This window comes from Hirundo rustica, chromosome 7, assembly GCF_015227805.2.
Source record: "Hirundo rustica isolate bHirRus1 chromosome 7, bHirRus1.pri.v3, whole genome shotgun sequence".
Classification (NCBI taxonomy): Eukaryota; Metazoa; Chordata; class Aves; order Passeriformes; family Hirundinidae; genus Hirundo; species Hirundo rustica.
In genome coordinates this window covers 22536552-22550630 of record NC_053456.1, presented here as the reverse complement: position 1 = coordinate 22550630, position 14079 = coordinate 22536552, and the positions used below count along the sequence as shown (strand labels likewise).

The window sequence follows — 14079 nt, the reverse complement described above, 5'->3', positions numbered from 1 at the left end:
TGTGATGCATTATTTATAGCCCTGGGAGAGATTCCCTTTTTTAGGTCAAACAACACACAGGAGAGATACACAATGGAAAATAATGTATCACCTGCTTTGCAGAATCTTCAATTCAAGATGTAGCATGAATAACAATTTCTCAGTTTTGTAGCCTGAGGTGTGGCTATTTAGGATCTACCTTCACATAGAAAGGCTTCTGTGTCTTTCGTAAAAACACCCATTTAACTACAGAATGATGAAAATAGTTGAACAAAAAAAAAAAAAAAAAAAAAAAAAAAAAAAAGAAATAACTTTTAAGACTGCTACTGTATATGACAATGTAAACAGTTGAATCCATGAATTAGGGTGGATCCATGTGAATTTGATTTAACATTTGTTATTCATGCCTTATGCACCCCATAATGTATAACAATGGGCAGCACAATGAAAACAAATGAATTTTTTGTACTGATTTTATCTTCAATATTTGAAACAACAGGGAAAGCATTCCTCGGCTATGTTATTCTCTGCTGTGATGTCATCTTTCAATTTAGAACTACTTTAATTACTTTTATAAGCTTGTAATTAAATAATTTTTAGTAGTTTATCGTAATTACTTCATAGTCTTCCTCAGTAATTCAACTTCAGAAAGGCAATCTGGCCTTTATTTTGGACCGTTTATGAAATGCAGTTTATGCATTGCTGCTTTTTTTATGGCACTGCTGTGTCGGTCAGTTTGGTGCCCCGTGTTTCCCAAACCCCACAACACGCAGCGCACCGCAGCGTCGGCGCTGCGAGCCGTGAGCCCACCGCGTGTGTGGGGAAACGCGGAGCTCTTCACACACTGCAGGATTTTCCAGATTGGCCTCCAAGGCTGCTCACACACTCTTCCAGCTGCTCAGGTTCCACTGAGAACAGCAACAATAAGAAAATCTGAAGAAAAACTTAGAGGGTAACCAGGGCTTAGGTGTTAATACTGAATTGTGTTCCCTTTTTCTCTTTTGATCACAAGATGTAAAACACAGTTTATTTCTCTGCTTTTCCCCATCCACTGCCCACGTAAAATGAGAACTAAAGCACCGTGTTAAGAGCTTCATAATTCATGAAACCAAGGTCTTTGTTGTATTTTGTATTTATTTTGTACACTTTGACATGTGCCCACGTCTTCAGTCGTCATTGAAATAAGAAGCCAAGGACACATTCCATACACTGAAAATAATAAACAATGATTAAATAAATTACTGAGTATTTATACTAGTTTCTGAAATGTGAGGCTGTCATCTGACTTCAGACGAGTGCTCTGTAGTTCAATTTTTTTCCAATTTCAGTGAACAGGGAATGGCATGGAGAAGTGGAGTAGGAAAAGGTTGTTCATGGGGTTTTCTCATAAAATGTCTGGATTTAGAGACATCAAATGAAATTTGGGTGGAGATTTTAATCTGGTTAAAAATCTCTCTTCAGCAAACTTGCAGTCAAACTATATGACCTATCAGCGTAAATGTTAATGAGTTAAAATGAGGAATTAGCAGAAGGCAAATTGAGACTGATGTTCTCTGGTTCAGGGAATCTCCAATGAGCAGCTCACCAAAACAGAAAGGAGTTCACCAGGGGGGGATGTTTTTTCAGTTCAAATAATACTCTCTGAGAGTTTTTGCTTATTTTCTTTCATGAGGTATTTTATCAGAAATAAAGATATTGGGATGAATTCTTCATGTCCGAGACCTGAGAGGCATCTTTCAGGAGTTACTTCTGGAGCTGTTCTGCTAGATTAGTGCCATACTACGGCGTCTACCCTAATTCAAGGAACAGTAATTGAAAAAGCTAGTGGGAATTCTGAATTTGGTTTAAAAAACTTAAACATTCAGTATTATTAAAATTTCAGCATTTGAGTTTATTGGCTTCATAGGTAATCAAGATGAAACAGCTGCAAAAGGCCACTGAGGAGATTCCTGTCATAAAATTTCTGAAATGGCCATATTTATTATTTCAGGTAAAAACACAGAGCTCCCAGAGTAAAATATTACCTTCCCTGCTGGGCAAATGGAATATGAATTTTCCAGGATATTGTGGAGGGAAGGTTCACAAGGAGTACTTTAGCCTGGTGAGGCTCAAGCACTGAGCTGCCCTCTTGGGTCCAGCCATCCCCTCCTGTTGGCTCTGGAGGAGTTCCAGGGAGGCTGCAGTGGCTGTGAGCACAAATCCACCCTCTGAATATCTGCAGTCTAACTGGGCAACTTCCTTGTCCTTGTGTTGCCAAATCATCTGAGCAAGGCAGGGCACTTCTTCATGTTTTGGTTTCCCATTTGCTAGGAGGGCACAGAAATATGAAAACATCTGGGAAAGGTTTCAACAGTTCTACTTTCAGACTGCAACAAAATTGTGTGATGCAACCATATTGCATTTGTGTGATAAACCCGTTTATTTTCTAGTGCAGGAGATAAGTAAATCCTGTTTTAGAATAAATATTTCTCTTGAGGAAAAACTATATATGATTTGGGAGAGTTAAGGCAAAAGAAAGAAGCCTGGGGCCTGGAAGCTAGATAAAGCCCACAATTTAATCATACACCCATGCCCAGACAACTTTCTCTGTTAATTTACAAATTTAGCACAGGTCATTAAATGAATTTTTTAACGGGATAGGCATCTTTCAGCAAAGAATAAATTCTGGTCTGGATTGCTTCAGGGCAAGGGCATTGCAGAAGTCAATAAGGAACTTCTGTGGAATTTTTTTAATATGCAAGAACAAAATATCTTTATTCCATAGCATGTTTATGCTATGCAGAGTAGTCTTTGGATACATTTAGACTGTAGGTTAAAAAGAAGGGATCTTAAGGGCTATGATTTTTAAATAAAGTGAAAAAAAACAAAGTTTGTAATCTAACTGCAGAGTAAAGACACACAGTAACTAGAAATATTAAATAATAAATTACTATTTCCAAGATCAGCTACTTCATAGTTAGACTAGAGCTTAAATCTCCTCATTAAATACCTTAAAAAGTAATACACTTTAATCAATTAAAATAACAGAAAATTGAAATATGTGCATGATCAAAGCAGTCTTTTTACTAGTTCTTTAAAAAGCATTATCTAAAGCTGAAGTAGATTTCAATTGATCTAGATAATTCTAATTATTTCTGCTATATGCTAATATTTACAGTACTAAAAAAATTCCAAGTAGTTGAAAAATATTCCTGACTTACTGCCTTTAATAGTGGCTGTTTTTCAGTTTCTTAGTAATTATGCACAGTAATACGGTGATACTTAAACAACAGACATTTTCAGCAGAGAAGTAATAAAACACTTAGGATTATTAAGTTGTCCATACTTTAAAAAAAAAACCAAAAAACCATACTGTTACTATGCTGCTCTCAGATACTGGATTTTTGTTATGCACATGGGAAATTTTGTTTCTTGCATCTGTTTCCATATGCGAAACCACAATTGGTCTAGGTCTTGAAAATGTTTAGAAAAACAAGTTAGAATAGGCAATTGTTGGAACACGGCATTGCTCCCAAGTGAAGATGAAATGATTTATTACCCAACAGACCTGTTGTCTGTCCTTCAATCTGATCAGTCATCATGCTCCATAAGAATCCCTTGTCAGATGGAAAACATCCAGGAATAAACAGAATTCAGCACTGCTGCACTATTTAGCCAGCAACCATGCAAAAAAATGATAAGGCGTAGAATACATTTAAATTGCCATGCAAGCCAGAGGGATATCTGATGGATGATTAAAAAAGGAAAAAATATTAACACTTGTCAAATAATAAAGTAGTGTACTTCAGTCAGTGACAGACTTTGGAATTTCTATTTGGAAATATTTTCAAACAGGAAGAAAAATTTATCTACCAAAAACTCATGCACTGGAAGTGGGCCAGCATAATTTAAAAATCTGAGGTACTTCAGTGAAAGATGGTAATTTAGGAGTTCTTCAGTGTGACTTTATCATGGTTCTTTTGCCACCAAAGAGGAGAAAATTATTCCCTACACAGCTGATAAGACATCCCTTGGGCTGGCCCTGATTGTGACAGCTCACTCTTCTGAGACCTGCATTCCCAACTGCTTCAGAAAGACCATTGTAGCGTTTATTTTATCTCATGGAAGAACGAAATTTTCAAATAAATCTATAAAAATGGCATAATAGTTCACATTTTAAATTATTCCTTATTTATCTGTGCTTGATTTCTTCTGTAGTCCCAGTAGGCTGAGAATTATAACTAGGAATTTTCTGGTTAAAAAATCAAGTCGCTTTGCACCAAACTTTATTTAGACAGAAACTTTCTAACTGGCATTGATATTATCAATGTTAATTTTAAAATTAAATTATCAATATTATCAAGGCTAATTTTAAAACTAAAAATTGTACTGAATCTAAAAAAAGGGTTTTTTTTCCTTAGCATATACCCTACAAATGGAAAATATATTTTTCTTTGTTTATTTCTGCCTCTATGCAGTGTTCCAGCTGCAAGCTGTTGTTTGTCATAAATGTTTGCTTGTGTTGCTTTTAAATTATTGATTGCAATATTTCTATGGGCTTTTTTTAAAAAAATATTTTTCAGCAAGAAACTTAAATGTCCCCCAAAGGAAGAAGACAGTGTCCTTTAAAGGCTTTCGACATTTCCAATGAGTTGATGTTAGAGCTAGAACCTTTTTATAAGTAAAACTCTCAAAGTGAAGACTGGGAGAGATGTTTTTCTGAGATGAATCTGTTTGGCCACTGGGTGCCATCCTTGCTCCACTTTAAGGCTGGTGGCCAAGCAGCATTTCTGTTAAGCCGTAAAATCCTGAAAAAATGTAATGCCAACGCAATTTCACACCATCATAATGTTTGTGTGTGTGCATGTGGTAGAATATGTTCCCAGCACAAGGCAGCATGTCTTTCTACACGTGTCACTGGTCACTGAGAGACTGGGGAGAAATATCCTTATGGGTTCAGCCATGTTACATCCAACGTTTTTATTTTTAAATTTTTTTTTCCTCCATCAGCTGGTGAGAATGAGGCTGTGTTGAAAGGGCTGTTCCCACACATGAGCGTGTGAGTGACCATGCTCTTATGCACTATTAACTTAGGCTCTGGGATTATTTGAAAGAAAAAAATTCCCTGGATACACACTTGTTTTCTAGATCAATTTGGGATGTATGGGTCTGGGTCAAAAAGCAAAACATTATCTAGCCTATACTATGTACAAAAATATTTGTAATTGCAGTCTTGTATAGGTTCTTTATTATACTGTTTCACTGTCTTCTCGGAGTGGAGTCTGCTATTGGTTTAGTGTGGGCAAAATCCCTGACAGAGTAAATATAGTTTCTAAGAGAAATTATGCCAGTAGTTCTGGGGGTTTAGTCTTTCAAATTTAAACTACAAACACTTTACACGTATGAGAAATCGAGTATAGCACACACATCGCCATCATAGTCTGCCTGCACACACAAAAGCGTGCTTGGTTGCTTCAGCATAACTCGCCTAGCCCTGCTTTCTCTGCTACCACACAGCTGTGTGTGTTCTGTCCCTGCAATAACCTCCTGCCTATGCACACAAAAACCCCACCCCAAAAATAACAAAAAAATCCAGCCACGTATGGCCTTCATAAACTCTACTTTAAGCTGATTCCAGTACTACTTGTGCTACCTCTACTTTCCCCAAAGGAAACCTGTTGCCGTGAGGAGTGGTAAGGAAAAGCTATAAGCAGCATAATATATACATGCATTCAAAACATGAATGTCAAGAAACAAGTGTTTATGGATGTATTGCAGCCTTTTACCCCAAAGTAGTGATATATGAAAGCAGCTTTTGTTTAGAGAAAATTTATAAAGGGAGTAGTGTGTGAGTAGACAATAAAGAGCTAAATAAGATTTAAGCACCTCTTGGTTTTTGTTGAAAGAATGGGATCTGCACATTTTGGGTTTAGTCAAAAAGCTTGTGGGGCTGAGGCTGTGCGTTGTGTGAACCAGAGGTCCTGCTGCAGTGCAGGGTGCTTAGGCTTTCTCTGCTGGGGGCTTTAGGTGGGTGAAAGGGGCAGTGGAGGATGAGTGGGTTACTGCTCCACTGGGGAGAGGAGCTGGGCTCACTGTTCAGCCTGCCCTGCAGAAGCCTCATATGGGATAAGCCTTGGCTTGTGAAGCTGGAGTGATTTATGGGTTCAGAATAGGATGGCTGGATTTTTTTTTTTAAACCTGCAATCAGAACTTGACAAAAAGTAAGGAGAAATAGAAAAAAACATACTTTAAGGAGAATCACGGAAATGTTCTCTGTAGGATTCCTGTAAACGTACATTGTAAGGCTGAAGGTGTTGTCAATATTCTTTATTGTCCACCTGACAGTATTCTGCTATAGCTGTCACTCTAGCAGGTCTGAAATAGGACTTTCTCCCCAGTGGAGCAGTAACCCTCTCATACATTTGCATAACTTTGCCCCCAGTCACTGTACTGCCAGCCTGATTTGTCACAGCTGCTCAGAAAGAAAATTTCAGTGGCTCCCAGGAAATCCCATCCAGCGCCATTGTGCCCCTGCAGCACCACCGTGGCCCTGGGATGACACGAGACTGGTGGTCCTGCATGTTGGCTTTGGTGCACCAAGAGCTACTGAAGTGTGCTGGGATCACAAAAATAGTGATCAAAAAAATAAAAAATCCCACCAGTGCATGTGCCACAATGGCTCTGGTGGGACTTTTGAGGTTCTGGTTTTGGGGGTTTTTTAGTGTCTCATCTTGACAATCCCTTCACTTTTTTTCACATGATCTCTTCCTCTGTGTGCCCAACTGAGATTTGCAGGGCACAGTTTGGGATGTTTGTCACCAAACGTGCGAGTTCCCCGCCATGCCTTCACATCATGTCCACCGTGAGAAGAACTTGTCCCTTCCGCCCTTAATCTTGTTTTTTTCTCTTCTGAGTCTTCTAGGAAGGAGCTAGAACTTCTCCTCCACTTTCTGGGTAGGAAAATGCTATATTATATCCCACTTACCTCACCCTCCCAAATTTACAGGCGTGAAGGGGGGGTCAGTCCACATTACGCATTCTGCTCTTCATGGGAGTAACAAAGCTGACTTTTTGCCACCAAAACCAAGTAAAGCTTTGTGGGAAATGGCAGCCTGACACTTTTGTAGTATAGAGAAATAGATGCCCTAGGTTTGCTGCTTGTGTTTGTTTGAAATTCTGAAACAGAGACTGAATAGACCCTTTTGTACAAACTTCTCATCTGCACTGATGGTCATAAAAACTCGACAGTTGCTAGCCTGCAGTATGTGACACACTGGTTCTTTCCTAATCACCATCAGCCAAAAGGACGTGAACACTCCCCAGCGCGCCTTGGGAGATCATTGTGTCCAATGTGCATGCCCTGTAAAACTCCAGTCCTAGGCTGCTGTGGTTATGGACTTTGGCTTTAAGAATAATAGATGCCTAGACCGTTAATTGTTTTTATTTTATGCCTCTGTTCTTTCAAAATCAAAATTTCTTGTTCCTTTTATAGGCTGCCATATATTTTCTTTCTGTGTACTAGGGAACAACTCTAGCTCAAGGGTTGACTTTTAGTAACATAAAATAACATTTTTTCTGTCTATTATAGTTTGTAACAAAATTTTATATGTAATTTTTATCTCTGAAATGTATTATTTCCTTTTGATGGGTCTCAGTTTCAGAAAGGGGTATGTTCAGATAGGATTGATTGACTGATAGAAATATTCAAAATGCTTTCTGCTTTTTAGCTGTAATTCTGGGGCTCAGTTTGGAAATAGCCTGTGTAATACTGCAATGACATACCTTCCTTTGCCCTTTTAAAAGAAAAATTATAAGAAGACAAATCTTTTCCTCAGGCACATACAGTTTTATCCCAAAAGTAGAAATTAAATACCATACTTTTGTCCTAAGCCCACCCTGCATGATAATAATAATAAAAAAGTCCTAAATGCTATATATGATAGTGAGATATTGCTTAATGGCTCCTTTTCTTATACTGACAGAAGAAGCAGACTAATTTTCTTAATGCTGTGAAGTTTCTCTTTTACTTAAAAGAAATACCAGCATCATACTAAGCAGTAGCTGTATTTGGTAAATGGTTAAACCAAACACAACTTTTGAAACAGGTCTAAATGCAGCTTTCTTTGTTCTACATTTCATGTCTAAAGTACATGTTAAGCTGTTAATTGCCATTCAATGGTGGAGCAGTTGTTCCACATACATAAATACGCTTCAGCTGCAGATTTGGAAGCTGGATGCATGTACTGCATTATTCTTGGTTTACAGGTGTAAAACTTTGATTAAATCAAGGAATGACTTTTTCCAGCAAAGGGCTCAGACACCTAGTTTGGGTATTTGATTTCACAATTGCAACCCTCTTTTTCTCTGTGAGGTTAATCTGAGGAGGTATAAAATACACAAATCCTGTTCCACCATGCCTTTCATCCAATAACTGTTCAGATATAAGACATGCACAGAGACTGGAACATCGAAGGAGTCTGGTAGATCTGACAGCTGCAAAGAGTGTTTATATGGCAGCATGAGGCGTCCTTGGGGCAGGGGCATAGGACTGGTTGGTCTCAAAAGCTCTCTCCAAACTAAACGAGGCTGTGTTTCTGGGTGATTTCACTATTGAAGGCAGAGAAATGCTCCTGTGATAACCATGATAAAAAAATTATTGGAATCAAAATCAAGCGAAAAATACACATCAGTCATTTCCATACCCACTCCCCTTTACTGTAAATATTGGAAAATTCCCTTTTAATGCCACTGTCCTGCCTCTGCTTCAGTTGGAAAAGAGGTGCTAACTCTGAGTTGTGAAGGACAAAGAGTTGCCATCCACAGTCTCCAGTTAACAGATGGAGGCCTTTAAAAGCCAGTTTGCTCTGGGCATTAAACATGCCAGAGCTGCAACATTTGATTCTCTCTCTTCTGGACAGAGTAAACGTGTCAGACTGGAATATAACAGGCTTTGGTCTTTCATGGCTATGAAGAAGTACAAAATCTGTCCACTGCTGCTAATAACTGACTATAAAGATATATTTTAAAAGATGCCTGCCTGCAGCTATAAATATAAGCAAATATTTTAGAGACCTTTATGTATGAAAAGAACCTTTCACAAATAAAAATCTTTGCCACTAGAAAATGATGTCTTTGAAACGGCTTCATGGAATCATAGAAGATTATGTGAGAGATAATGAAGGCATCACATTTCAGTACTCTTCACTTTGATACTTTCTCTTCAGCTTTTGATGATCATCCTTTAAAGTTTTTCAGATCCTAATCTTCTGAGAGAGATTTGAGATGAAGAGATACTTGAAAAGGCAATTTTATTTCTTCTCTGTGTGTCATGTTGTCTGGAGCTCCAGTTTCTCTCAAGTGTACATGAGGCCAGATCCTGACCTACTATTCAAATAGTATGTGGACTCTGGACTCTCACAGTGTCCCTGGGATTTAAGATGCGTGCCACATTATTTTGCCATTCTTTTGCTACATTGGGATATATATTTCATGAGATATCTTTTTATGAGTTAAATATAATCAAGTTTCTTGCTACTTCTTTCCATCAGTCTGGCGGTATTTTCTGATGAGGAGACCTTGCTGATCATCACACATGCCACTGTAAATAAGGCTATGCAAAGAGTAGACTACACTCAGCAAGTGGAAGTTACTGTTACAGAATAGTTCTGGTGTCGCATAGGAAGGAAGCTGAATATATCAAATGGCAGAACGTACCTTTTTCTTAAACAGAGCCATAAAAATATCAGTATATTTCAAAATACTTTCCTTGCACAATATACACTGATGTCCCATTCTGCACAGGTACTAAAACTGAAGTAGAGAAATTTTAAGATGACATGGCAAAGTAGGATGTTAGTGTTTTCTGTGTTTAGCTGGACTGCTACCATGGTAGTGCACATTTTACAAAGGAAGAATGCTTTGGGAAGAACTTAGCAGTTTCTTTACATCTAATTTTATCACATTATCAAATATGGATACAGAACATTGTGAAGAATATGCTATTAGATGAGTTAGTGCAAAATCATTTCTTAGGCTTTATTCATCCACAGAAGCCCAAAGGCTTATTAATACTGAACCAAAAATGATTTTTTTTTTTTCTTCCCATGGGCTGTCTTTTATAGCGGCCAGAATTGTGACTGTGTGGTGGAAGCCACTTTGATGTTCCACGTGTTTTGCAGGAGGAGGGTCATTAATGACATATGGCCTTTTGTGATGGCTGATGGAAACTAGGGCTCAACCAGTCCCTTGTCTCTTACCTGTTCACAAGTAATGAGCAGGCTGTGGTAGCAAAGAGCAATGAGGAAAGGAGAATCTGTCTCCAATGTGAATTGAGTACAAAGGTGTTTTTCCTCCTTCCTGTATTTATTCCACCCTATTCCATGCATGCCTGAGTATGGAATAACCACAGATCTTATCCTTTTACTCTTGTTTGAAGGTATGACATCCTCTTTTTCAAGCTGCCTATGACTCATGATATTTTCCAAGTCTGGCAGCTGCCGAGTTTGTATTTCATTAGGCAAGACCAGTTGCCTTCCATGTGTTCAGCCAAACTTGTGTTCTTGATTCCTTTCAAGACAAATTTTTGGGTTAGTGCTGGGGGTATGGAAGTATTACCAGAGGATGCACATCCAGCTTTAACTTACTATAAGATCATAGAAGAATCATGTGAATTTTCCTCAAGGATATGAAGAGTATTGAAATTGCTTGATTCACAGGGTAAAAAGATTCCAGAGTAAAATGTTTTGTTTTTAGAAAGGGGAAATTGAACTTCAAAATGTTAAAAAACCCATAGCCTTTTAAGTGATTTTAAATCACTGGGGTGCTTTAAAGCAATTTCATTCTAACTTGAATTTTAATTGCCTGCCCCTTCCTTTTGCTGTCATGGTACTTTCATCCTCTCTGTTTTCCTGAAAAGGAGTGTTGTTATTGCTGTTTACTTTAAGAAATCTACTGATTTTTTTCATGCAGCATTGCAAAATTTTGGGGAGGGATACATTTTAGTATTCTGCATAATTAATATTTTTTAATATCTTTGTAATTAAAAAAATATGAAGTTTTAATGACTGTTCTCCTCTAAACCCTGGACTTTTGCATTTCTAGCCTAAGAAGCTGGGGACAGTCAATGCCAGGTGTAGCCAGAATATTGCTGCAGCCCCACAACATATCATTTTTTTTTAACATTATTCAAATTAGGCTCTGCACTCATAATTCTGTTGTTTCCTTTATTGCTGTTGTAAAGCAAATGGTTCTTTTATACAAATGTTATCTCCTGGCTATTAATTCAGCAGTTATTTTGGATTATGGCACTCCTGTTATATTTAGGGGTGTAAAACCTCATAAATACTTAAAAGTTTCAGACTGACATAGGAAGAAATTGGTTTTGACTTGCTTTGTTAATATCTTGTTGTTCAATTTGTAATAGATTTGGAATATATTGTTATTTCTCTGCTGTTTGACAAATGGAAAAACAATTTTAATTGAGCAACCACTTCAAGTGTTCTACCTTGAATTGCAACAGGCTGATAAAAGTGTTGGTTTCCAGAAAAAATAGCAAGGAAAGGATCTGTAAGAGGCCAAAAACTCTGAAAATATTAATTAGATCTCCCTTCAAAGTTAATGAAAATGCAACAGTAGGTTTGTAAAGATTAGTTCAATAAACAGTTTCAAGAAGGTCTACTCACAATCAAGTGCTTCTCTTTCAGCTTGTTATTTAAGCTTTTAACTAAGGAACTAAGGAGTATGATGTACAAATATGTTTCTTCCCAAAAAAAGGGATTATGAGAGCCTTACTTCTAGCCAGTGTTGCTCACAGACTTAGTATTAATGTGCAACTGCAGTATCCCCCAAGTCTTTGGAGAATAACGAATGATAAAAAAAGTCACTATTTTCGTGAGATTGCTGAAGGTCTGGACAGCACGGTCCCTGGGCCAGCATTCCTGCTTCACACCTAACCATCTTTTCTTTCTTTCCTTATCTTGGAAGTATAGACATAGTTTTTCAGATCTTAAAGAGTGTTAAGGTGTAACTCCTGTTGGGATCATTTCGAAGTATTCCAAATATTTCTCTGATCACTCAAAAAAAGATGCTGAACTGATTCAGCCTGGATAAGTATGTTAGCAGACAATGGAGCGTGCAGTTAACAGAACTTGCATCTCTGCCCACATGCTCCAGGGGTTCTTAAGCTGTGTCCTGGGATTACACTCGTCTTGATGGGTTTGCTGTATTTCCTGTACCTGTTTAACTCGCCTGCACAGTGCCATGACTTACTGAGCCAAAAAGACTTTTCTTCTACCTAGCAAGTTAAAACCACGATGTTAATACTATTTTATGACAGGTTTACACTATTTTCTCTTGTGTGGTATAACTAAAGCAGCTTAATCTCTGCATAAAGTATTTATTGAGGTGGCACTTTTTCTTCAGCCAAAAGAAGATTTTTACATGTCGGTAATTTGTAGTTAGACTGCAGTATTTCAAAACACAAGGGTTCAAAAAGGAAACCATAAAGTAGTCACATAGAACCTGTAACAGTCAAGGTGAACTTACATTACAATTGCATGAACTAATTGGTATTTTATGCAAGTGTGTAGCTGGATGTTCCATACCAGCTGTGTCCATGTGATTTTAACTAATTCAGCATTGTCCAGCTCATAGCCCAAGGGCTGGATCCAGCCCCTTTGAAAGGCTTCTACCTGACCCATCACCTTCTCACTGCGGGAGGCAGGGGACAGATGCTCCTTCAGCGAATGCCCCCCCTGCACCTGCCCTCTCTAGAGGGATCAGCAGCAAGTCTGAAGGGTCGTAAGGAAGGTGAAAGAAGCCTGGGAGGTTTGTCAGCACCTCTGCCTGGCTCATGCAGGTGCTGCCCCCTGAGCAAACCACAGCACATCTGTGTGCTCAACTAAATACGTCAGCCAGTCTGGCACATGTGTGCACAAGCAGCTCATTCCTATCTTACAAATAGAAGTCCTTGTTATACGAAGCAAAATGTAAGGCTTTTGTTGTTGTTTTATCAACTTACTATATAATCAGCATGTCAAAAAGTCTTTTATTTTACTTTGGAGATTACTTCTGCTAGACGTTCCTTGTATTCCTCTTCTATATGTATGTAGTGAGCAGTGTAAAGCAAAGGGCACATACATGCTTACGATTCTGAAGGCATTTGGATGAAGAAATGCTGCAGAGCAGTATATTTACTTTGCACTTCTAAATGGTAGCAATTAAAGCTCCCAGCTTCTGGCTATCCAGATGTTTCTTGCATTACAGCACTGTAATTTGCATTGGAATATATTGGGTTACAGCAGTGGCTGTAAAGTGGTCAGCTTTCAGTCTAAATGCTGTATCTGAGCTCCAGTTGGGATGGTGAACATATTTCCTGCTCATACCAGGTTCTTCTCCTTCCCACTGTTTCCACGCTCTGTTAGCTTGACGTGTTTGTGTTTCTCAGATGAAGACTTTTACTGCTCAGCATTTGAATCAAGCAGGGGATGTATTGGCAGGTCAGAACTGATGTATGGTTTATTTCCTGTAAGAGTGAAAAAACGGATAAAAGACTGAAGTTTTGAATCAGAAATTTCCCTTTGGCATTTTCAGGCAGCAAACATCCCTCTGGTGTCAGAGCTTGGCATTGACGATATCCATTTTGACGACTTCTCGCTCGATGTGGATGCCATGATTACTGCAGCCCTGCGGATGTTCATGGAACTTGGAATGGTTCAGAAATTTAAAATTGACTACGAGGTAACCATCTGCGCTGCAAATATCTGCTGCTTTTGTCTTGGCACCGCTCTGTCCATTTGTACACATTTAGTAGCCCTGCTACAAATTGTACTTTTAATTTCAGACGCTGTGTAGGTGGCTTTTGACAGTGCGGAAGAACTATCGAATGGTTTTGTATCACAACTGGAGGCACGCTTTCAATGTCTGCCAGCTGATGTTTGCCATGTTAACTGTGAGTATCCAGCTACACAGCCCCGTAAGAACTTTTACATTGCCTAACCTGTCTAAACATTTTCCAGCATTCAATTTCGTTTCTAGTTATTATGCTACTCATTTCCAATAGCAAAGCAGACAGAACTTATTCAACTTAAGGCGGCACATATTTGGCAAAACCTTATAGTGTTT

General features: G+C 38.4%; 1 protein-coding gene across 2 annotated transcripts in view; it reads left to right on the top strand.

Moving 5' to 3' along the window:
- The window catches only part of PDE11A (phosphodiesterase 11A), a 109808-nt gene that overhangs the window by 61246 nt on the left and 34483 nt on the right, over window positions 1–14079 (top strand). For both annotated transcript variants that reach the window (XM_058421327.1, XM_058421328.1), the window contains 2 exons: window positions 13549–13695; window positions 13799–13906. In XM_058421327.1, coding sequence (XP_058277310.1) covers window positions 13549–13695; window positions 13799–13906 — 255 coding nt within the window. The remainder of the gene's footprint in view (window positions 1–13548; window positions 13696–13798; window positions 13907–14079) is intronic.